The 22184-nt window shown below is 55.1% G+C and overlaps 6 protein-coding genes across 6 annotated transcripts; 3 read left to right on the plus strand and 3 right to left on the minus strand.

Moving 5' to 3' along the window:
* Positions 1-21: 21 nt before the first annotated feature.
* Positions 22-3341, minus strand: CDEST_07214 (Putative glycoside hydrolase, family 3, glycoside hydrolase family 3 domain, immunoglobulin). The gene is made up of 5 exons (XM_062923373.1): positions 2947-3341; positions 2848-2895; positions 1776-2742; positions 1042-1718; positions 22-975 (listed from the first exon to the last, which is right to left on the minus strand). Exons 1-5 carry the CDS (start codon positions 3109-3111, stop codon positions 274-276), a joined length of 2559 nt encoding a protein of 852 aa, XP_062779424.1. The 5' UTR covers positions 3112-3341; the 3' UTR covers positions 22-273.
* A 406-nt stretch (positions 3342-3747) lies between these two features.
* Positions 3748-3957, plus strand: CDEST_07215 (uncharacterized protein; the record flags this gene model as incomplete). Its single annotated transcript, XM_062923374.1, has 1 exon — positions 3748-3957. The coding sequence occupies one exon, from the start codon at positions 3748-3750 to the stop codon at positions 3955-3957; it is 210 nt and encodes a 69-aa protein (XP_062779425.1).
* A 551-nt stretch (positions 3958-4508) lies between these two features.
* Positions 4509-6749, plus strand: CDEST_07216 (Putative zn(2)Cys(6) fungal-type DNA-binding domain-containing protein). The gene is made up of 3 exons (XM_062923375.1): positions 4509-4719; positions 4828-6447; positions 6524-6749. The coding sequence occupies exons 1-2, from the start codon at positions 4670-4672 to the stop codon at positions 6140-6142; spliced, it is 1365 nt and encodes a 454-aa protein (XP_062779426.1). The 5' UTR covers positions 4509-4669; the 3' UTR covers positions 6143-6447; positions 6524-6749.
* Positions 6718-16789, minus strand: CDEST_07217 (Putative Acyl transferase domain superfamily, Condensation domain, ancestral KRAB domain, thiolase). The gene is made up of 10 exons (XM_062923376.1): positions 16134-16789; positions 15842-16054; positions 15543-15768; positions 15144-15476; positions 12274-15070; positions 11955-12175; positions 9616-11872; positions 9170-9512; positions 8659-9073; positions 6718-8569 (listed from the first exon to the last, which is right to left on the minus strand). Exons 1-10 carry the CDS (start codon positions 16653-16655, stop codon positions 6837-6839), a joined length of 9060 nt encoding a protein of 3019 aa, XP_062779427.1. The 5' UTR covers positions 16656-16789; the 3' UTR covers positions 6718-6836.
* Positions 16790-17140: 351 nt separating this feature from the next.
* On the plus strand, positions 17141-19258 carry CDEST_07218 (Putative cytochrome P450). Its single transcript, XM_062923377.1, has 4 exons — positions 17141-17669; positions 17735-17906; positions 18004-18373; positions 18463-19258. The coding sequence occupies exons 1-4, from the start codon at positions 17295-17297 to the stop codon at positions 19124-19126; spliced, it is 1581 nt and encodes a 526-aa protein (XP_062779428.1). The 5' UTR covers positions 17141-17294; the 3' UTR covers positions 19127-19258.
* A 221-nt stretch (positions 19259-19479) lies between these two features.
* CDEST_07219 (Putative beta-lactamase/transpeptidase) lies at positions 19480-21321 on the minus strand. The gene is made up of 4 exons (XM_062923378.1): positions 21042-21321; positions 20661-20940; positions 19866-20577; positions 19480-19796 (listed from the first exon to the last, which is right to left on the minus strand). Exons 1-4 carry the CDS (start codon positions 21172-21174, stop codon positions 19671-19673), a joined length of 1251 nt encoding a protein of 416 aa, XP_062779429.1. The 5' UTR covers positions 21175-21321; the 3' UTR covers positions 19480-19670.
* Positions 21322-22184: the final 863 nt, after the last annotated feature.

Raw genomic sequence — 22184 nt, forward strand, 5'->3', positions numbered from 1 at the left:
GGTGAAGAAAAATGAAGTTTTGTAGAATCAAATTTCGTGATTTCTCAGGGGAGCTTATTTAGGTTCTGTGCCTCGAGCTTAGGTCAATCAAGAGCATGTAAAACTGGTTGATCTTTACGATAGGCAATACGTAGAAGGCTTGACAATGATGCGGAGAGCCAGTTCCCACTTCCACGCCCCCCGCCCCCTTTCTCATTTTCCTAATTGACTTCTTGCTCTTGAGTGAAATGACGTTGAATGGTATTGATGTGCATCCCAAACAGCTCTGAAGTCTCAAACGCCTTCCCAAAAGAATGTCTCCGGGAGGTTGAAGCGAGCGCGTGAGATCTCATCCCCTGGCCGGGAGCTTGAAGCCACAATGACGAAGTACTCCCCGGCCTCCGCAACCCATTTGGAGTTCTCCTGGGACCAGTACGAGAGAGAATACTTGTCAAGGGTCATTTCAACCGTTTTGCTCTGGTTGACGGCGAGTGACGTCTTCGCAAAGGCCTTCAACTCGCGCACAGGCCGCAAAAGGGTGCTCTCCGGGTCGTGGATGTAGACTTGGACGACCTCGGCGCCGTCATAGGGGCCGGTGTTGGTCACGTCGACCGAAATGATCATCTTGTACTCCGCAAATGGCTCAAAGGTTTCAGGTACCCGAAGGTTGGAGTACTCGAACGTCGAGTAGGAAAGACCCTGTCCGAAGTAGAAGAGCGGATCTCTGTCGACCGACTCGTAATACCGGTGGCCGATGAATACCCCCTCACCGTACACGATGTCGTAGTCGGACTTGGAGAATGTCAGGTACGCGGGTGTATGTTTGATGGACCTCGGGAAGGTCTGTGAGAGTCTGCCGGATGGGTTGGCATTGCCGAAGAGAACGTCAGCGAGACCATGGCCTGTTTCCTGGCCACCAAACCAAGCGTGAACCAGCGTGGCCGCCTTGGGTTCCCATGGCATCTCGATCGGACATCCAGACTGGGTTACAATTACCTAGAAGTCGTGAAGTGAGTAATGGAGCGCGGTGCCTCTCTGTGTGGGACATGAACATGAACTCACAGCGTCCGGGTTTGCCTCAAGCACGGCTTGAATTAGATCGTCAACACGACCGGGAAGCCTGAGATGTTTGCGGTCCGCCCCTTCGTATTCGAAATCGGAGGAAAGGCCAGCAACAACAATTGCAACGTCGACGGACTTTGCCAGATCTGCCGCTTCCTTGATGGCGACGTCTTCGTCGATGACCTCGAATCCACCGACACGTCCTGCGAGAGTCAATGCGGTACCGACGCCGCCGGAAAGATCTTCGTTGACTTGCACGACTTCCAGGTCGATGGCTTGCCCTTCGGTGACTGTTGTTTCGCAGAACCTCTCCATGGAAAGCCGGTTGAAGCAGGGCGTCGGCCCTGTCTTGGCCGGCTGATCGGTCCACAAGTCAACAACTTGCTCTCCGTTGATCCTCAGCTTTCCTTTCCCCGAAGTGCTGAACCCGAATCGAAAGGGGCCCGAGGTAGAAGGCGTGTAGGTTGCGCGAGCTCGAGCGTAGAACTTCTTCGGCAGCGAGGCGTGGAAACTTTCTGGGATATCGATCAATTCCTTTTCCGCATGGGCCGATACCAGGACTTCAGAACCGGGGTTTTCGTCCGGGTCTTCTCCAAAGACCTCGACGGACCACCCGAAGCCTTGATGCTGCGGCTCCTTGGGTGCAAGGTGCTTCAACAAGGGGCTGAATCTGAAAGCTGCGAGTCAAATTAGTCCAGCATATGCCACAGCAACACCAATCGGGATAGGCTTACAATGACATCCGAGAGCATACGAGACGTTTTCCTTGCCAACCTCCTCAACGATGGCGTCGAACGGCGTCACGGAGTAGTACGGTTCGACTTCCGCACTTCCACCACCGCTCAGAGCGGGGTTCTTGATGTGGTCTCCGATCAAACCGATCCTTGTTTTCCCCGTCTTCTTTATGGGGAGCACTTTGCGGTCGTTCTTCAGCAGCACGATGCTTTCCGAGACCAGCGTGCGGATTAGGCGCTGTTGCTCAGGCGTGTTCGAAGCAGAGAAGTGGTCCGCCGGTTTCGTGTCGGTAACCTTGTTGACAAGGTTGAGGACGTTCCTCACGGCATCGTCGATTGCTGCCCGCGAGACCTTTCGACTGTTGACCGCCAGACTCAGACACTTCCCCCTCCACTGCGTCGGCCCGGGCATCTCCAAGTCCAAGCCGGCATTCAGCGCTTCCGAGGTGCTGTATGTTCCGAACCAATCGCTCATGACGAGCCCCTTGAACCCCCATTCCTTCCGCAGAACCTGCTTCAGAAGCAGAGGGTCCTCGCTGACGTGGACCCCGTTGATTTTGTTGTACGAAGTCATGAAAGTCCAGGGGTCCGAGTGGCGCATGACGAGCTGGAACGGCATGAGATGGACCTCCCGCAATGTCCGCTGCGTCATGCAGACGTTGTCTTCGATGGAGTTGTCGGACTGGTCATGCGCCGCGTAGTGCTTGACGCTGGTCGCAACTCCTCTTTCTTGGACGCCGTTGATGTAGGCTGCCCCCAGGATGCCGCTGAGATAAGGATCCTCGGCGAAGGCTTCAAATCCTCGACCGAACAGCGGTGAACGTTGGAGGCAGATGGTGGGCGCGAGCAGAACGTGCACGCCTCTCGCCCTCGCTTCTTCGCCGAGGAGGTTCCCGACTTTGTGCAGCAACTCGACATTGAATGTTGCTCCCATGCCGGTCGCGGACGGCAACATGGGGCTTGGGTTCTGTAGGACATCAGCTACCACTATCACGCGGTCTGTGATACAATGTGCCATTCATCAATCCATCATATGGCATGGAATCAACGCAGGGTGGTGTGCTGTGCTCACCCGAGCAAACGATCGACGGCCGCGAATTCCATGAGGCCCGTCTGAGGTCTAGACTAGGGGGTCAGCTTTGTTTACTTCGTGCTTCAAAGTATGACTTACAACAAGGTCGGGAATGCCACGGTGCGGAAGGCCGGTAGTCCGGAAGGAGCCCTGGCCGGCGAGCAGCTCAATCTTTTCGTCCCAGCTAAGCTGCTTGATCAACGCTTCAACGTCGAGAGGGGGTGTGGTTTCGGTGGCCATCTTGAGATCCGGATCCTTTATCATTGAGAAGGAATGGATGCGAGGGACGAACGGGCGACGATGCAGAAGCCGAGACTTTGGTCGCCAACGGCGTATCTTATGCGATCTGGCGTGTCTCACTCAAGCGGCCGTCCTTCGGGGTCGAAGAGAAGCAAACCGCCGAGCTGGCCGGTCCGCCGTGGATTCAACGGCCCGATTCGGAGTATCGTCGGTAAACGAGAAGGAACTGTGCCAGTCATGCGTACTTCGAGCGGTCCAACATTGGCCATTTAGGCTAAAGCAACAAACTCCCGGAACCCTGTCCGAGGGCTTCCGGAGTCCACGGGGGCCCCACAAAGCCCACATCCGCCTCAGTCCGGGGAACCAGTCGTTGATCTGACACGGGGAATGCCAATGCCGCAGACTCCATTTGGTTGAATCCCCCGCACGAGACTCAGACAAGCTCGATGTGGGCAACGGACATTTAAATCGCCACGTGAGCTGCCAGGGAAATCTTCAAGCCACGAGACCAGAATGTAAGCATACCACGTGCCGGAGGCCACTTACTGCACCCGAGAAGGCGGCGGTTCGATATCACGTCTGTTGCCAGCTGCGATAGCCTTTCGCGGACTTGTCAGTCGCCTGTTGTCTTCAACCCCAGAGCTTACAAACGACTGCGCGATGACTAATCCTTCGTTTGCCATACATTTGAATCAAGATCAGTCTGGATACATTTCAATACTTGGTACAGGCTTTTTGCTTAACTTCCATGGTGTTCTTTTGAACGCGAGTCCTTCAACACTTCACCACCTAACCGCCATGAAATGTCTTCAAGTATTTTGCAAAGTCCTTGTGTTTTCCCCTTCGCAAGTCTTGGGATCACGAACTTGATGTTTTCTTCCAGAATTCCAAAAGTTTGTGGCTCCACCGCAGCTAGGTTCTCCTGTCAACCTTCTACTCCGGTCGGTTAATGTATTGATTCTTTGGGTTGCATGGTATAATTGGATCTTTCTGCCCGTCACCCCCCCCAGAAGGCTTAGTCATCTGTCATTGATAAGCACTTCTCTTCTGACAACTGGAACCGTTGACGAGAAACCCACGCAGCCCCAAGTCAGTGATCATACTACTGACCGGCCATGGTTACTGGGTTTAGGGATATTCAATACTAATGGGTTTCTCTCTAGGCTTCCCATTTCCCTATACCCGAGCATCTAGCTCATTATGCTCCAACATCATCTCACGAACATGCCAGCACCCCTGTCGACTACCCCTATTATGTAAGTCACGAACGGGACCTGATTGCCCATGATCGAATCTGAGATGCTTCTCTCACATTGGTCAGCTCGGACAAACCCCATGCTGCCCCCGCAATGGTACGAGCAACAACCAGTCAGGATAATGTGACCCAGCGCCATCATTTCTTCTTCTCCGCATGATCTTTAGGCCTTTGTTCCGGTGAAGGCGTTTCTCACTCCCTTGGCAACCAGGCCGTGCCTCCCCTCGTACACAGGCTTGCGGCAACGATCGGGGGACGGAAGTGGTTCCGGCGAACCGCACGGGATTGGCCGGTGGCCCTGCGCAAAAAGCCATCTGGGCAAACACAATGGCTCGAAAGGGTAGCAAGAAGGCCAGGACGGGATGTATCACCTGCAAGTGAGTCAGCCCCAGAGCCGCCCTCTCCCCTCTGGCCATCTGCCGCAGACACTTGAAACCCTGCGCGCGGCTAAAGTAAGGATGTCTAATCTAACTCATCGCCGTCAGGATCCGCAAGGTCAAGTGCGACGAGACGAAGCCGTCGTGCAACCGCTGCATGGCCACCGGCCGCCACTGTGACGGATACCAATCGCCGGGCGGCTCATCAACAAGGAATCTGGAGCTCCGGCACTACCAGCCACACCAAGTGTTCCCCAGTGCAAACGGTCAAAGAGAAGGCCGGGCCTTGCAGTACTTCTGCCAGGAAGCCGGGCCGTACCTGTCGGGCGCCGTGAACCCCGAGTTTTGGCCCCAGTTGGTCATGCAGTTTACCGTGTTTGACTCTGCTACGCGACACTCCGTCATCGCTATCAGCTCCCTCGCAGAGAGGCTGAAGTACTGGGACAACAAGGCGGAGGATCTCCGCCTGCGAGACGAGGTTTTCGCTCTGCATCACTACAACGCCGCGATCCGCAACCTGACGGCCGGGACCGTCGAGCTGCGTCTGCCTGCGATCTTGCTTGTCTGCCTCCTGTTCACAGCCATCGAGACGCTCCAGTCGAAGCAGATGGCCGCCATCAAACACTGCAAGCATGGCTTTGAGCTCCTGCAGGATACGGTCACCGTCACCGTCTATCCGTGGATAAGGGAGCATCTCCTCCCCTTTTTTAGACGAACAACCATCATCGCATTCGTACACGGCGACGGCCCTGAGGATTTCCCGAATCTGACGGGGTTGGAACACCCTATCCCTGCCGGGTTTTCCGTCTACAACGACGCCCAAGTCATGCTCGACGATGTCCTCAGTCGCACATTGCAACTTGTGCGGCGTGCCGATGCCTACCGCCAACACCCTGGGAAACAAAGCCCTGTGCCGCCCGAACTACTAGCTGAACAAGCCGGACTCAATCAATCGTTAAGCATCTGGAAGGCCCTGTTCGACGATTACGAATCTCGTGCCTCCTGGTCGCTAGACACCTCCGGTCAAGATCAAGGGGCGGAATACATGTCCAAGGCTTCCCGGTTCGTTCTTTTGTGCCGCCACGAGTCCTGTCGAGTCTGGCTCAATACGGCCTTTGGAGGAGATGACTACGACTACAACAAGCACCTTGAAGCGTACGAAGCCATGCTCGATGATGTGGGCATCACAAACCCCCAAGTCAAAGCAGTTTTCACAGGCGAGGCGTATTTCATCATCGACGTGGGATATCTGCCATCCATTTCTGTCGTCGCGACGAAGTGCTGGCACCTGGAAACTCGCTTGAAGTCTCTAGGCATGGCGCCACTTCCCGGCCTTCCACGAGAGAACCTTTGCCTGCTGGCCCAGGCCGGGGACTGCAATTTCCCGGAGGTAAAGGACACGTTCGGTCACCCAACGCCTTGACCGTCTTGAAATCGAATCATTGAACAAACCCCACTGTTAAGAAGCTACATAGTGCTCAGAATTTGGGCCCAACCATCTCAGTGGGACCCTGGATGACCCAGAATGACCTTGACGATGTCTATCTTATACCCAGAAACCTCCATCATTCTTTGTTCCGTTGTTGTTGGAGATTATGGTCTCGAAATTGTCTTCCGCCTCGGAGTCATCGCGACAAGCGCTGGCCTTGCCAAAGTCTCGGATTAGTCACTCCGTCAAGACTGAAGAGAAAGGCGACGGCACACTGATGAACGACGTTGAAGACGGAGGTAAGAGTGAACGTGAAGTCCCGCAGCCCCTTTGATGGGAGTCTCGGCTGCCAAAACATGAAATAAAGGTTTTCAGTCCAGGCCGAACCCGATACCAAAGATAGTCACGGCTACGGAGACGCCAGAGCTGACGCCGTGAAATGGAACGTCGATTGGTACATGCCAACCCACGGTCATCAGAGCTGCCATCTGGAGGGACACGCCGGCCACAAGTAGGGTACTGATTATGCAGCATCGGCCTGCCATGCTTTGATAGGTATTTCTGTAATCAACGCAACCGTTCAATTTGTCCAAATAGTCAAACCGTATTCAGTGTTCTTATCTATTTCTACTACAGAGTCATAAGATACGCAATCAGCAACACACTCTAATCTGATTAGTCTGTCTATCTATGCCAGCTTCAAGGCGGGGTTCATGGAGAACATGGACAGAAGGGAGATGTAGTTATCCAAGAAAGCACGAGAACCCTGGGGAGAGTACTTGGAGCCCTGAAGCTTGACGGTGATGAGAGGATCCTTGGTGGGATCATCCGACATCTCGAGCACCACGTCATAAGGAGTGCGCTCTCGGGCCGCGATGACCTCGGTCATGACGGCATCGCCAATCGCGCCGCTCTCAGCCTGGCCTTGCTTGTAGTCGAAGACGGCCTGGAACAGCGGGGCGCCCGTCGACGCCGTAGGCAAATCGGAGCCAAGGCGGTCGTGGACGACGCCGTAGGGCACGCGGGAATGCTTCAGGGCCTCTCTCACACTGTCCTTGACGGACACCAAGTGCTCGCCAAAGGTGTTGGAGGAGGTGAACTCGCCGAACCGCAGCGGGAGGAGGTTGGCGAAGAAGCCCATGGCCGACAGCTCGTCCATGGTGGAGCGGTTGGTGTCGGCGATGCCGATGGCGATGTCGTCGCTGCCTGTCATGCGCGACAGCAAAACGTGGTAGGCGGCCAGGTAGAACTGCATCGGCGTCGCCTTGTGCTTCCGGCTGCGGTCCTTGATGCGGAAGGCGACCATGGGATCCAGACGCCCGATCGCCTGGTGCTGGTGCCAGATGCCCGCCGCTCCCTTTGATTCTTGCGACGAGGCGGCGTCGTCGCTCGTCAAGGACTGCATGAGGGGCAGCGGCGCGGACGCGGACGACTTGCTGTGCATGGAGCTCCAGAACGAGATATCCTCGTCGAGACGGCCCTCCTCCAAGTCCTTGCGCTGCTGGGCGGCGAGGTCGGCAAACTGAACCGTCGGCTGCTTCAGCGGCACGTCGCTGTAGAGCTTCGCTGCTTCAACAAAGAGGTTTTCCGTGGTCGATCCGTCGCCGACGAGCCTGTGGTAGGCAACGATCAACAGGTGCTCGTCGTTGCCCCAGTGGCAGTCGACGAGCCTGAGCGTATCGCCCCCTGCGATGTCGTACTTTGTCTCGTGGAGCTTCTGGTACACCTCTTCCGCCGCCGCTCGGTCTGATACCTGCAGGATCTGGACCTTGTTGTTCGTATGCTTGAGGACCGTTTGCTGGGGGATCTTGTCCGAGTCCGAGTCGTCGGAGTCACCCTGGTCGAAGGCCGTCCTGAAGATCTCGTAACGACGCATCACGGTCTTGAGAGACCGCGAGAACCGCTCGAGATCGATGGCGCCCTTCATGAACATGCCGATGGTGTTGTTGAAGACGGTAGGATTCTCGATTCCCTGCTGAACCTTCCAGGAGTATTCCTGGGCCAGAGACATCTTCTCGTGCCGTACTACGACGGATCCGTCGTCGTCGTCGAACTTATCGGCCTCGTCATCCGACAACGAGTCGACCGAGCCAGTAAGAGGCGTTTCGGCAGAAGTTTCATTCGTCGCCGTGTTGGACCTGGTATCGTCGGAGCTGTCTGCCGTGGTCTCCTCTCCTTGGTTCACCAAGGGAATGGCGCTCGCCGGCAGTCGCGCGGCGGCGTCGTCGGCCAGGTCGGCCACAGACGCGCCGCTCAACACCTTTAGTAGTGGAAGGTCGAGGAGAAGCTGCTTCGAGAACCAGGAACCAACGGTGACGGCCCCCAAAGAGTCGACACCTTGGTCTATGAGGGGGACATCCGGGTGAAGGCTCTCTCCATCCGCGATTTGCAAAGTGACACGCAGCTTTGCCGACAGATTATCTAAATGGTTCGTCAGCTTTGTGTGTTCTCAGGAAGGAAAAAAAGGAGAAGAGAGGAAATTAAACTGCTGAGCAGATTTGGGCTCTTACCAATGACAATCTGTCGAACCTGGCCCAAGGTCGTTGCCTGCTGCAGCTGTTCCTTGACGGAACCCTTGGCGCCGGCGCCCTCGGCGGCGTCTTTGCGCTGCTCGGGAATCTTGAAGTTTCCAACACGAGCGTCGTTGAAGAACGTGATGCGGTCCTTCAGAGCAGGGTCGAGTGCGGGGATGCCCGTGGTCAACTCGACGTCCGCCATCTCGATCACGGTTCTCTCACGCTTCTCCTCGTTCTGGAACCTCGCGAGCGCCTGTTTGCCGGAAACGACAGCTTCGGCGAACAGCGTGTGAAGCTCGTGTTCTTCGACCGAGTCGAACATGAACCGGATCGCGTTGAAGTCCTCCTCAAGCTCGGCCCTGGTGACGAATCCGACACCGTAGACGGCTCCGATGTCGATGGTCGAACCCTGGAGTGGTTCACAACGGTCAGTTGAGCTCTGCAGACGGCCAATCATCACAAGTGGCATGATGAAATAGAAAGCAAGATTGGAGCCTTGACTTACCGCCAATCCCTTGGACAACCGTTGCTGAGCCAGAGCCTGCAGGTAGGAATTTGCCGCGCTGTAGTTCGCCTGGCCTGGATTACCCATGACCGCCACGATGGACGAGAACATGACGAAGAAGTCGAGCGGGTTGCTGCTGGCCGGGTTGGAAAACCTCTCGTGGAGGATCTGCGCGCCCCGTACCTTGGGCTCCAACACCATGGTCATGGACTGGAGGTCCATGTTCTTGAGCATGACATCCTGAAGAACCAAAGGCCCAAAGGCGATGCCGGCCGTAGGCGGCAGCTTCAAGTCTTGGAGCTTGGCAAAGCCAGCGTCTACCGACTCTTTGTTGGCAACATCCCTAAAGAAGAAAAGGATTTGTGGTTAGAAAAGAAGAATGAGATGTCGAAAGAGGGGGAGGGGGCGAGGGGGCGAGGGGGAATTGGTGGACTGCATCAACGTACATTGGCAAAACTGTAACTTTTCCGCCCAAAGCTTCAACGTGGGCGATCCATCTGGGATCAACTCGAGGGTTTCTGCTGGTGAGCACAACATACTTGGCACCGTGCAAGATCATCCACCGGGCCAAGGACCGGCCCAGGTCTCCGGTGAGGCCGACGAGCAGGTAGGTCTTGTTGTCAACAAAGAGGTTGGCAGAGTCGACCGGGCGGATCTTTGCCGACAACGGCTTCTCCGTCTTCCAGTCAACCAGGGTGGACAGCTCCAGGCGCTTATCAGTCGAGCCAGAGAGCTGGCTCGCAGGGAAGACTTGGTAAACTTCGTTGCCGATAGTTCTGCCCGCCGCAGCAGCGATCGATTGTTCGACCACGCTTGCTTCTTGAGGAGAGCTTCTAGAAGACGACGAAGCTGTGCTGCGGACAATGTAATCGCAGCCATACTTGTAGCAACTGGGGGGGAGCACATTGGCCAGGCGATGGCCGATGCTAACGGCGGTCTGGTTGGTCGACATGTCGAAGAAAGCCGTGAGATTGGCCGGGCGAATCTGTTTCAGCCGTCCATCGGTCTCCTTTCCGTGCAAGATGATCCATCGAGCGGAACCGGCGGGGGAGGAGGTGCTCTTTAAGCTCGGCGATGTCGTGGCGAAGCAGATCTGGAAGCCCCGTCGCTCGGCCTCCTCCAGCAGGATACCGATGCAGAAGCTCGGCGGCTCAAAAACGAGAACCGAAGCTGCGGGCCCGGAATCTTGGGCTTCGCGGGAGATAGCTTCGCCAATGAGCGTTGCCGCCACCGACATCAAGAATTCGCCGGGGTCCTTGTCGGCCACATTGCTTGGCGCCGCAAAGACGTGGTTTTGCGGGACATGGACTATGGACGCGTTTTGCTCCGAGAGGGCCACCACGGACGCGCCATCCAAAGTGGTTCCTTGCACAAGGTGGAAGAATCCAAGGTGGCTCACCCGAATAGCCTGTGAGAGAGCGTAGCGGACACGTACGGTCGTGTTATCGGCCTTCTGGGTGTCACCCAGGCCCGGGAATGTCTCGGCACCCTCGAGGTAGTATGCCGACGGCTTTGTTTGCTTCAGAGCGACAGGTGTCTGGGCGGGATCAAAGTCTCCCAGCACAGGGCGGCGAGAGGAGTTCATGCGGTCATTCCTGGCCTTGTCATGCTTCAGGCGGGGGATCCAGGCGCGACCCTTGCACCAGTAGACTTCGGGCTCATCGGTCCACGTCGATGCCGCGGTGAAGTCGTCGTCGCTGTCCTCGAGACGCAGCAGTTGCTCGACCAGGAACTTGGTGTCCAGGTCCTTCGCGGAGTCGACGTCGATGAGGGTCAGACCTCGGTCGGGATGTTCCCGCGCGATGGACCTCAGCATGCCGATGGTGCTGGCCTGGTGCGGGTTGTCGATCCAGGCACTCTCCGTCAGCCACAGCATCTTGCCGGCGAGGAAGAGAAGGTTCTTGGCGGCCTCGAACTTGTCCTCGTCCAGGTGAGCGAAGATCTCGTCGTCGATCTCGGACAAAACGACAAAGGTGGACTTGGGCTGCAGGTCTGCCGACGCGAGCTCGTCAAGACTGGCGATAGACTGGACGGATCTGTGCGGAAGGATACCAGTCAACTCCTCCATGATGCGTCTTGTCTCTGGGGACTTGCCGCCGACGACGACCAACGGTGGGTAGGAGGTCTTGAGGGGGGCAGACAGAGGGTTGTGCAACGCATCGATCCTGGAATCAGCGGCGTACGTGCTGAAAACGGACGTGGGGAACAGGTTGGCATCTCGGTCGAGAGTGCGGCTCTCGATGCCCGAGAACCCAACACGCTTCAGGATGGCGTCCCACCGGTCGTACGAGACAAACGGCTCCAAGACCCGGCCATCGTCAACCCCGGCCCACCAGTCGGGGAACAAGCCGAAGAGAAAGCCGAGTCGGCTATGCTCACGGTGGGTGATCTCAAGGATGACCATGTGACCGCCCGGCTTGAGCAACGACCTGGCGTGTGCCATGGTCTCCTCGAGCTTGGGGGTGGCGTGGAGGACGTTGGATGCGATGATGAGATCGTACGAGTGCTCCTTGAAGCCCTGTTCTGCGGGGCTCGAACGGATATCGAGAGACTCGAACTGCATAAGCCCTTCCGTGTCGAACTCGGCAAACTTGGCGCGGGCCTGCTCAAAGAAGTCCGTCGAGATGTCGGTGTACGTGTAACTGTTCAGTCCAAGCTGAGGGGTTGACAGAATGTGCTTCGTAGCGCCACCCGTGCCCGCGCCTATGAGAAATAACAAGTCAGTAACAATAAAATACAACAAAAATCAGAAAGGCGGGTTTGGCGTCATGCTTCTTGGACTTACCGATCTCGAGAACATCCATGGACTGGAAACGGTGAGCGATCTGGGCCACCAGGTCCCGGGCGTAGTACAAGGCCGGGCCGAAACTCAGCTTGTTGGTGTAGAACTCGGTCAACAAGCCGTCGTGGTCCATGAGATCGAACGGGCTCTGGCCCTGGCAGGTGACCGAGAACAGGTTCTCACCAACTCGCTGAACGAGGCGAACATGTGGGTGGTAGGAGTTGCTGTCGAGTGCTCAAGTCAGACACAGAAACACAATCACACACACACACACACACCCCAAAGGCCATCAACTCCAACAGGAAAGGGATCTTGTACATACCTCTCACATAGTTCCTGGATCTCCGCAGAGCTGTCTTTCTCCCAAGACGCATCATACCACAAGTCGTTTCCGTTGCGGGCCTCGTTCTGGACATGCTTGAACCAGTCAATCTGTCTCTTGAAGTGGGGGGCAGCGCTATCGTAGTCGGCGCTGGTGAGCTTGTCGAGGAAAGACTTGATGTAAAAGTAGACGATGCGTTCGATGATTGGTATGGCCTGCTTATCCTGCTCCGTGGCCCAATGGGCCGGATCGTCCAGAAGCTTGTCCTGCGTAAGAGGATTCCAGAACCACTTGGCGAAGATACGATGGTCTGTGGATGCTGTGGGAGGGGAGAACGGCTTGAACATGATGTTCTCGACTTGGAGAAGCGTCTTCTTCTCGGCACCAAAAACGGTGATGTCGCCACTCAGGAAGTCGCCCTTGTCATACGTGTTGGTGGTGTTGAACGCGAGCTCGTCTGCGCCGGACTCAGCAGCCGCCAGGCAGAGCGAAGGGACCAGGGAGATTCTGTCGATATGGGTCGGGACGTATAGTGAGCGGAGACGTCGGTCACCCGGCGACGAGTAAGCCCCGATGACGGTCTGGAAGGCGATATCCAAGGGCGCCGGGTGCATCAGCAGAGGCTGGCCGCGTCCGGCGTCCTGCAACTTGAGGAAAGAAAGTGTGCCGGTGGCTTTGGCGTCGGCTCGTCTCATGGTCTTCAGGCAGCGGAAGTCTTTGCTGTAATCGTAGCCCATCAGGTCGAGTTCCTTGTAGAAGGAGCCGACGTTGACCCTGTTCATTTGGGGGTGCTCTTCCTCGGGTGCCGGCAAGGCGGACTCGTCGTCGCCGGCGGGCGAGGATGACTTGTCGGCCACAGTGATGATGATCTCTCCCTTGGCCGAAGTCGAAAGCTCACTCTCCTTGGACAGACACGAGTCGATGAAGAACTTGAGCGTAATGATGCCATCCTGGCCGGGCTCGCTGGTCACGCTGGCCGAGAGGTTAAGCTCGACCAAGCTGTTGTCGTCCTCGAACACCACGGCCTTGCTGATGTCCATGTCCACAATCTCGAGAAGCTCCACTTCGTAGTTGTTGTCGCTGGCCACACGCATGGCAGCCTCCATGGCCATGACGATGTAGCCAGCGGCAGGGAAGACGGTCTGTCCTTGGAGGGCGTGGCCGTCCAACCACTCGAGGTCGCGGGGTCTTACAAAATTGTTCCACTGGAACGTCGATGCGGTGGAGGACAGCTTTCCGAGCAGGAGGTGAGGGTGCTGCCCACGAAGATGCTCCCTTGTAGAGCGCGACTCGGTCCAGTAGCGGCGAGAATGATCCCAGGGGTACAGCGGCAGCACCTTTGCCAGGCTCTGGAAAGGTTGCTGAGGCGACACTTCCTTTGCAAAGCCAGTAGCATCGATACTCTGGACTCCAAAGCGCTCCCAGAGGAATCCGAGACCTCGTGCGAAAGCGGTCATGTCGTCGGCTCCTCTCTCTAGGCACCCGGTATACAGCAACTCCGTCCCGTCGAGGGCGTCCTTGACGGTGGCGAGACAAGGCCCCTTGAGAGCAGGGTGGCAGCCGACTTCGATGCCAACTTGTAGCCCTCGGCAGGTTACGGCAGCCTTCTGGACGGCATGAGAGAAAAGGACCGGAGACACAAGGTTGTCCTTCCAATAAGCGGCGGTAACGTCCTCCGCGGTCATCTCCTTGTTGGTCTCGTGGACGGACGAATACCAAACAAGACCGGTCTGGGCCGGGTTGGCATCGGCAACGGCGCAACCGCATTCCTCCAACAGCTGGACGTAGGGTTCCGCGCAAGGAAGCATGTGGTGTGAATGGTAGGCCTTGTCAACCTTCAGAAGCCTTGCGAAGGTGGACTCGTCTTCCAGAACACCTTGCACGTGCTGGATTGCATCCGCATCACCGGAGATGGTCACACTGTCGGGGGAGTTGCTGGCTGCAACACAGACTCGGCCTTCAAAGGCCTCCATTTCGCAAAGCTCCTTTGCATCGTCGTACGACATGCCTGCCGCCAACATGGCACCAGGTTGCCCGCTTGGCGAAGATGCGTATTCGGCGGACACAACGCCGCGAAGGTAGGCGATCCGGATGGCTTGAGCCGCGCTGATGAATCCTGCTGCAAAGGCACAGGCGATCTCACCCGAACTGTGGCCGACCACCGCGTTGAACTGAATGCCGGCGGCAGAGAGCAGTCTGACCAGAACGATCTGCACAGCGCAGCATAATGGCTGCGAGAAGCTGGCTTGCCTGACGTTGGAGGCCTCGCCCTCCAACATCAACTGGTCGTAGAGGGTCCATGATGGCCGATACTTCTCGGGGAGTGTCCTCAGCGCTTCATCGAGCTCTTCGATGATGCGTGTGGCGTATGGCACGCCAAGCAGGAGCTTCTTCAGCATCCCGGGCCACTGCGCGCCCTGTCCTGTGAAGATACCCAGCACCTGAGGCTTGCCCTTGGTGTCGGTGCTGAAGTCGGTCCAGACTTCACCATCCTCGATGGCGGCCTCCAGTGCGAGCCGGAGGGTCTCCTTGTTGTTTCCGACGATGGCGCGACGAAACGGCAAGACGGATCGCTCCTCGAGCAAGGTGCAGGCCAGATCTTGCAGGCTGAACTGTTGGGTGTCGATAAATTGAATCATGCTTTCGAGTGTTGATTTCATCGACTTCTTCGATTTCGCCGACAGAACAAGTGGCAGGCAAGATGCTTCTGCCTCCATGGCAGGCTCAGCTACAGGCGTGCCCTGATCAGGGCCTAGATACTCCTCAACAATCGCATGCGCGTTTGTTCCACCGAAACCTATGTGTTCAACATGGGTTAGTTGTTTGATCTTTCTGTCTCGTCTGGATAGACGAAGGCGGTGGTATCTTACCGAATGAGTTGACACTGACTCTTCGAGGCTGGCCAGGTGCAACTGTCGGCCAAGGGATGGCCTCGGTCGTTATTTTCAGATGGTTGTAGAAAGGAGCCACGCGAGGGCTCAGCTTATTGAACAAGAGGTTTGGCGGGATAACACCGTGCTGGACAGCCAAGCAGGCCTTGAGCAGGCCAGCAATACCGGCAGTGCCTTCGGTATGACCGACGATTGTCTTGATGCTTCCGACGAAAAGAGGGTCATCGCCTGCATTGCTATTGTCTCCCTGCCCAAAGAAGGCAGATGCAATGGCATTGGCTTCTTGCGGATCTCCAGCCGGTGTACCGGTTCCTGCGCAGCACCGTATTAGACTAAGGGCATGAACACGTCCGGACAATCAGTGAGACGACCGCTTACCGTGCGCTTCGAAGAACTGACAGCGTTCCTGGGGGTTGTTGATGTCCAGGCCTGCCCTTGCGTACGTGGCGCGAATGAGGGCCTCTTGTGCGTCGTGGTTGGGCATGGTGATGCCCGTTGTCCGACCGTCCTGGTTGATGCCGGTCTCTCTGATGACACACTCAATTGTATCACCGTCTTTCAGGGCCTGACTCAATGTCTTTAGGACTACAGAGCACACCGCTTCCTGGAAGGCCACACGTTTTAGTATCACAGATGTCTTGCGGCCGAGGCCCAGCAGAGAATTGTTGGTAACTTACTCCTCTGGCATATCCATCAGCGCCAGCATCCCACATGCGGGACCTGCCCGAGGGTGACAGCATGTTCAGTTTGCTCTCCAGGACAAACGTCATAGGGCCCAATATCAAGTTGGCGCCAGCGGCAACGGCCATGGTGCTTTGTCCACTGCGAAGCTGTTGCACGGCAAGATGTACGGCGGCCAACGATGAGCTGCATGCTGTGTCAATCGTCATCTGAGTTCAGCAAAGCAGGTTAGCATTGTGGGATAGATATCGAACTAAAACCCAGGCAGGAATCAGAGGGATCACTTACACTCGGGCCATGCCAGTCAAAGAAGTAGGAGATGCGATTCGAGGCAATGCTCACCGCCACACCCGTGGCACTATAAGTGGGAATGCTCTCCAAATCGCGTGTCGAAGTGGTCTCGTAGTCATGGGTCATCATGCCGACGTAGACGGCCGTGGACGACCCTTGGAGGTCCTGCATCCGCATTCCAGCGTTAGATACAGCCTCATACACCGTCTCCAGCAGAAGCCGCTGCTGCGGGTCCATGCTCTCTGCCTCTCCTGCTTGGATGTTGAAGAAGGGTGCGTCAAAGGCATGCAAGTCCTCCTTCAGAAAATACGCGTAAGACGCGTTGGTGCGTCCGTGGTGGGTGCCATCGGGATGGTAGAACGTGTCGACATCAAACCTTTCCTTTGGGATCCTGCTCTGAACATCGCGAGGCTCTTTCAGGAGGTCCCATAACTTTGAAGGTGTGTTTGCAGCCCCGGGGAATCGGCACCCACTTCCCACAATCACCACCGGCTCGTTCGGGTAGTTTCTCTGAGCCATTGCGACCTTGACTGAGACCTTCGTCGAGCTCTGGTTGGCGCAATTGGAAGGGGGAACTGCTTGGGCGTTAGCTAATGTTCCGGCAACAAGAAGGCTGAGTGAATTGCTGTAGTTACCAAGTGAGTCTGAGAAGATGGTTATGTCGAAATAATTTTACGTAGTCATGTGCATCCCATGGTATCGTCGCCATTGTTATAAGTATGAGATTTGTACACAAGTATTTCCATGCTATCAAAGACCCAACGAGTTGCAGACTTTCGGTTTCGGTCAATCCGTGATAGGAAGTCGAATCCACCTACTTTCATTGGCGAATCACAAAACAGACGCCCGAATCCTCTGCAAAGGGCCCTCGGCATGATTCGGCGTGTCCACAACCAACAGATTGTTCGGCAGTCGGTATTATTCGGTGATACAAATGATGGCACACAGCACCAAGTAACGAAAGAATTTCGGCACGAGCCCGATAGAGAAAAGGTCGGGGCTGTCATTACCCCATCAGCCAGATTGTCTTAGTGTATACAATAATTCCATTGGTCCTGTGAAATACAACGTCGTATGTTCGATATCTTTTGAACCGAGTCTTTCTTTCCAAGATTCCCCTCTGTCTCGGCTGTCCCCTCTATTCATCCGTCAACCGCAATGCTAGTTCGCTCTCTTTTGGAGAGCTTCGAGGGCTTCCGAACAGGCTTATGGGCAGACACGCGACAGCATGCCCCTTGGCTTTGGCCATACGCGGCACTCGTCTTGGGAGTCGCCGTTGTTGCCTTATTCTTTCGCAGGAAACGGTCCAGTCTGCGAGTGTATAACCCGAAGAAATGGTGGGAACTCACAAACATGAGGTCCAGAAGGGACTTTGACACACATGGTCCGGACTGGATCCAGGCTTGGTTCTCGAAGAACGACGAGCCCATCCGCTTCGTTGTCGATTCGGGATACTGTTCCATCCTCCCATCCTCCATGGCCGACGAATTTCGGAAAATGAAGGAACTTTGCATGTACAAGTTCTTGGCAACCGTAAGATGTAGCCCCCGTCTTGATCTTCCCTCCACACCAAAGATCTAACGCTTTGGCGCATATAGGACTTCCACTCCCATCTCCATGGCTTTGACGGGTTCAAGGAGGTCACCCGAGATGCGCATCTTGCGACCAAGGTTGTGTTGGGCCAGTTTCAGACACAAGCCAACAAATACGTGGTCCCACTGTCTTTAAAAGCCAAGAGCGCTATATCAGACGTGATGGGCGACAACAAAGGTACGTGATGACTCTCCTCCACCTCACAGTGAATGAATTCGGTTCTCGCAACTCACTGGTAACACGGTAAACTGACTTGAGTTCGTTGCCGCACTAGAATGGCACACGACACATTTTTACAACCAAGGATTGGACTTGATCGTACGCACCGTCGAGTTCATAATGGTGGGGGAAGAGTTGAGTAGCAACCCAGAATGGTTGGACATTTCGAAAAAGCATGCCCTGACGATGGCTGTACACGCTCGCCAGCTTCGTCTGTGGTCCAAACTGCTACGACCTTTTGTCCACTACCTCAGCCCTCTAGGCAAGAATCTGCGCGATCAAGTAGACAAGACACGCAGCCTCGTCGAACCCATTGTGCAGAAACGACGCGCCGAGAGAGCGGCATGCTTGGCGAAGGGCGTGAAACCGCCAGTGTATGTCGATTCGATACAGTGGTTTGAAGAAGCGGCCAACGGCGACTGGTAGTGAGTTTGCCTCCTTTCTGTGATACTATCATGTTCTATCCCAGTTCATATGGCTCCTGGCTTTGGAACGTAGCTCTAACGTACACTAGCGATGCTGCCGGTGCTCAACTCGCCATGCACTTTGCCGGAATTTACGCCACATCGGATCTCCTTATTGGTTCCCTTGTAGACATATGCAGACACCCGGAAATCATCGAACCACTTCGTCAGGAGATCCGCACCTGCATTGCAGAGGGCGGCTGGACGCCTGCCTCGTTGTTCAAGATGAAGCTCCTCGACAGCTGCATGAAAGAGACGCAACGCATCAAGCCGGTCGAGTGTGCCACCATGCGAAGCTACGCTCTGCGGGACGTGACTTTCTCAAACGGTACCTTCATCCCCAAGGGCGAACTGGTGGCCGTTGCAGCAGACCGGATGAACAACCCCGACGTATGGGAAGAGCCGGAAAAATACGACCCTTACAGATTTATGCGCATGCGCCAGGATCCGGAGAAGGCCGCGAGCGCTCTCCTGGAGAACACCAGCGCCGACCACGTTGGCTTTGGCTGGAACCCTAGGGCGTGCCCCGGCCGTTTCTTCGCCGCCAAAGAGGTGAAGATCTTGCTGGCCCATCTATTGATCCAGTATGACTTCAAGCCTGTGCCTGGGGACAACCTTGAGCTTTTCCGCCACTCGTTCAGTGTTCGGATACATCCCAATACGAGGCTCATGGTACGAAGGCGTGACGAGGAACTCCCCCCCCCAGTTAGTTAGTAAGATGGGCGTCCTAGACCGTCTCCAAGTCCTGGAATGAAGCAAATAGCATTGAAAGAATTTCGACTCGAGCCATTGTCTTGGATCATGTGATTTTGCACCTTGAAACTTGAAAGATGAGCATTTCCAGTGTAATACAATAATTAAATGAAACAAAGAGTACCAAAAGAAATTGAAAATTGTTGCTGCTGACCCACGCTTGTCTGCTCTGTTAGATTGATCATGACATCCAGCATTAGTGATTTAATAAACTGGTGATAGCCCAATCAGCTACCTCGACCATTTACGTCTAGTTCGACTTTCTTCTTCAAGGTTGCTTTTCTTGTCTGGTCACAGTTTCTAATGGGAAGACATAGCCCTCAAGGTTCTATTGTTACCTGGCGACCACGGTGCCGTCGTCATATTAAGTTTCAATGTGAAGTCTCCCAATCATAGTCTCATCATTTTAGCAAAAAGTAAAATGTCCGTCATTACTGTTAATCTCAGACAAACACATCCTGAATACTCAATAATCCGAAGCTGTCAGCCTCTAGAGATAACCCAGCTACTTAGGTAACATTGCGTATATAGCCTTCTCAAATGTCTGAGTGAGACCTCGACAAATCGGATCATTCCAAGGCTCGAGCTGGTATGTAACGAGCGTGCAAAGACCAGCGGCAGGGTCAATTTGCTGCAAGTGGTTGAAAAAGAAAGTGTCAGCATGTCGAGCGATGCCCGAGACAGATCAAGGAAATCTCACCCAGATGATATTCGGACCGCCTCCCAAGGTCATCGATCCCTTCCGTCGCCACTTGTCCCCGTCGAGGTCCTCCATGGGAATGATGCCGCCAAGCCCAAAGTTTCGTCTCAGTCCCGTCATGGGCATAGGCCCGCCGTAGTTGATGTGCGTCGCCGAGTCCATGTGAGTGTTCATTTGTTTTTCGAGTCTCTCGTCCAGGGCGGGCTGGAACATGAGCTTGACCGTGTCCGGTTTCAAGAGGACGCCGTCGTTCTTCAGCAGAGAGAACAGGACCTTCATGTAAGATTCCGGGCTTGTGAAGATGCCCTGGCCTCCAAAGCATTCCTCGCCGTCCTGGCGGAAATAGACCGTGTCGTCGTACACGAGTTTCCCATCTTCCCTGCTGCGTTGGGTCTGATCGGCTCGGCGGGCCAGTAAGTCGGGGCGCTGTTGCAGCTTGAAGGTCATATCAATGATATCCAAGGGATCGCATAGGTTTTCTTGCATGTAACTCTCCAGGTCCATGCCAGTGGCCCGTTCTACTAGCCTGCCGGCCCAGTCGAGATTTGACCCGTACATCCACTCGACACCAGGATCATTCACAGGCGGCGGTGCTAGTCGACTCTGAATTCCGAATTTGTCGGCTGCCGGGAGGTATCCCTTGGACATGTACTGCTGTAGCAGTGGGTTGATCAACACATACGAGAGCCCCGATGTGTGGGTCAAGAGATGTCTTTTGTTTCCCAAAGAGTGTTTTCATAAAGTCAGAATACCATTGCGAGCCCCGACATGTATCTGGCAACGGAATGTACCAACCTCAGAGTAATGATACCTTCTCGATCCCTCATGATTGCGTTTCCGGCATCGTCAAACCCAGCCAAGACCTTCATGCACGTCAAGTCTGGGATAATCTTTTCGACGTTCTCATCCAAGCCGATGAGGCCTCGATCCACACATTGCAGCGCCATGATGGAGGTGAGGAGCTTGGTCGCGCTGGCGAACCGCATTGGCGTATCTTCCTCCATCGGGGGAAGTCTCCGGGTCTCATCACGTCTTACCGTCCTGGCCCCGAAGCAACGCGCATAGTCGATTGTGCCTTCAGAAAGTATTCTGCCGTTGAGTTACTGTTCGAATACGTAAAAGGCTTGCACAGGTTGTCTCCGGGGGAAAGGTTAGGAATTCATTCAAACAACATACCGGTGGTGTTCTTCGCCATGACAACAGCCCCCGGAATCTTGCCGGACTTCACGGCGGCCGCAAACGCTGCCTCCATAGCTGGAATTGTGGGGACATCGGCGGTTGAACCGCCATTAAAAGCAATACTCCCCATGATTTGGCTTGATGACGAGGCTCGAGGACGCTGGCTGTGTGATGGGCTCACTCAAGAGGTGCAAGGTAAAAGAACTTCACAGAAATTAGACTAACAGCAGTCTGTTTTGGGCTGCCACATCAGCAAACCTGGCGTTGAAGCTTGCATCATACTACACTGAGCTCCGCTCTATTTGGGACCCGCCTAGGTACCTTATACATATCCGGCGGGTAACACGGCGTGTTTCGGGATTTTGGATCGGGGTTATATGCAAACAATCCCTTGATCTGTAGGCTACAATGAACCTTTCAGGCCGGCCACACAGAGGCCGATAGTGCATTTGCCTCTGAATAGATCTCCGAGGACTGCAACAGGCTCACAGCTCTCGGTGACTTGGTTTAGTACGTAGTAACGCCGAACCTCTCTATCACCGTCATACGGCGAGACCACCACCAAACAATGAGTTATCAACCCAGGTCGGTATTAACGATCGGGGACGGACTCCCGTCGTTGCAAGAATAGATACCGGTGTTGGGATCCCACTAAACGAGCGCGGTGTCTCGGGACCTACCAACTTGCTGTCACCGTGGCAAGTAGCTGAACAGGTTGAACATCCCCTCTCCGTTCGGTATTTCATTCAAAGACAATTATCCCGCTCATCATGCAGTGTCGGGGCTCTAATGCCGATGTGTTGTACAGCCCGACCTTTCGTTGTAGTTACCCATCACTGGAACCTAGCGAGTGTTTATGTATTGAACAGGCAGTGTCGATAGCACATATGGAGGCTTCGAGCTGCCGAGATCCACAAGGTACGATTCGGCATCAAGATCCTGACGTGCAAATCGCATTGAGTTATCCTCACTGGTACCAAGCCGGGTGACTACAACCAAAACATTTCTCAAGAATTTCAGAACACTTGACCATTTACACGTGATCCTTTGATTCTGATAGTTGCCCCTGTGCCCAAGTGCACAGCTAGAGGTATACTGAGTGGACGCAATTTGAAGCTGAAGCGATTCTGAACCCAATTT

This window comes from Colletotrichum destructivum, chromosome 4 (assembly GCF_034447905.1).
Source record: "Colletotrichum destructivum chromosome 4, complete sequence".
Lineage (NCBI taxonomy): Eukaryota > Fungi > Ascomycota > Sordariomycetes > Glomerellales > Glomerellaceae > Colletotrichum > Colletotrichum destructivum.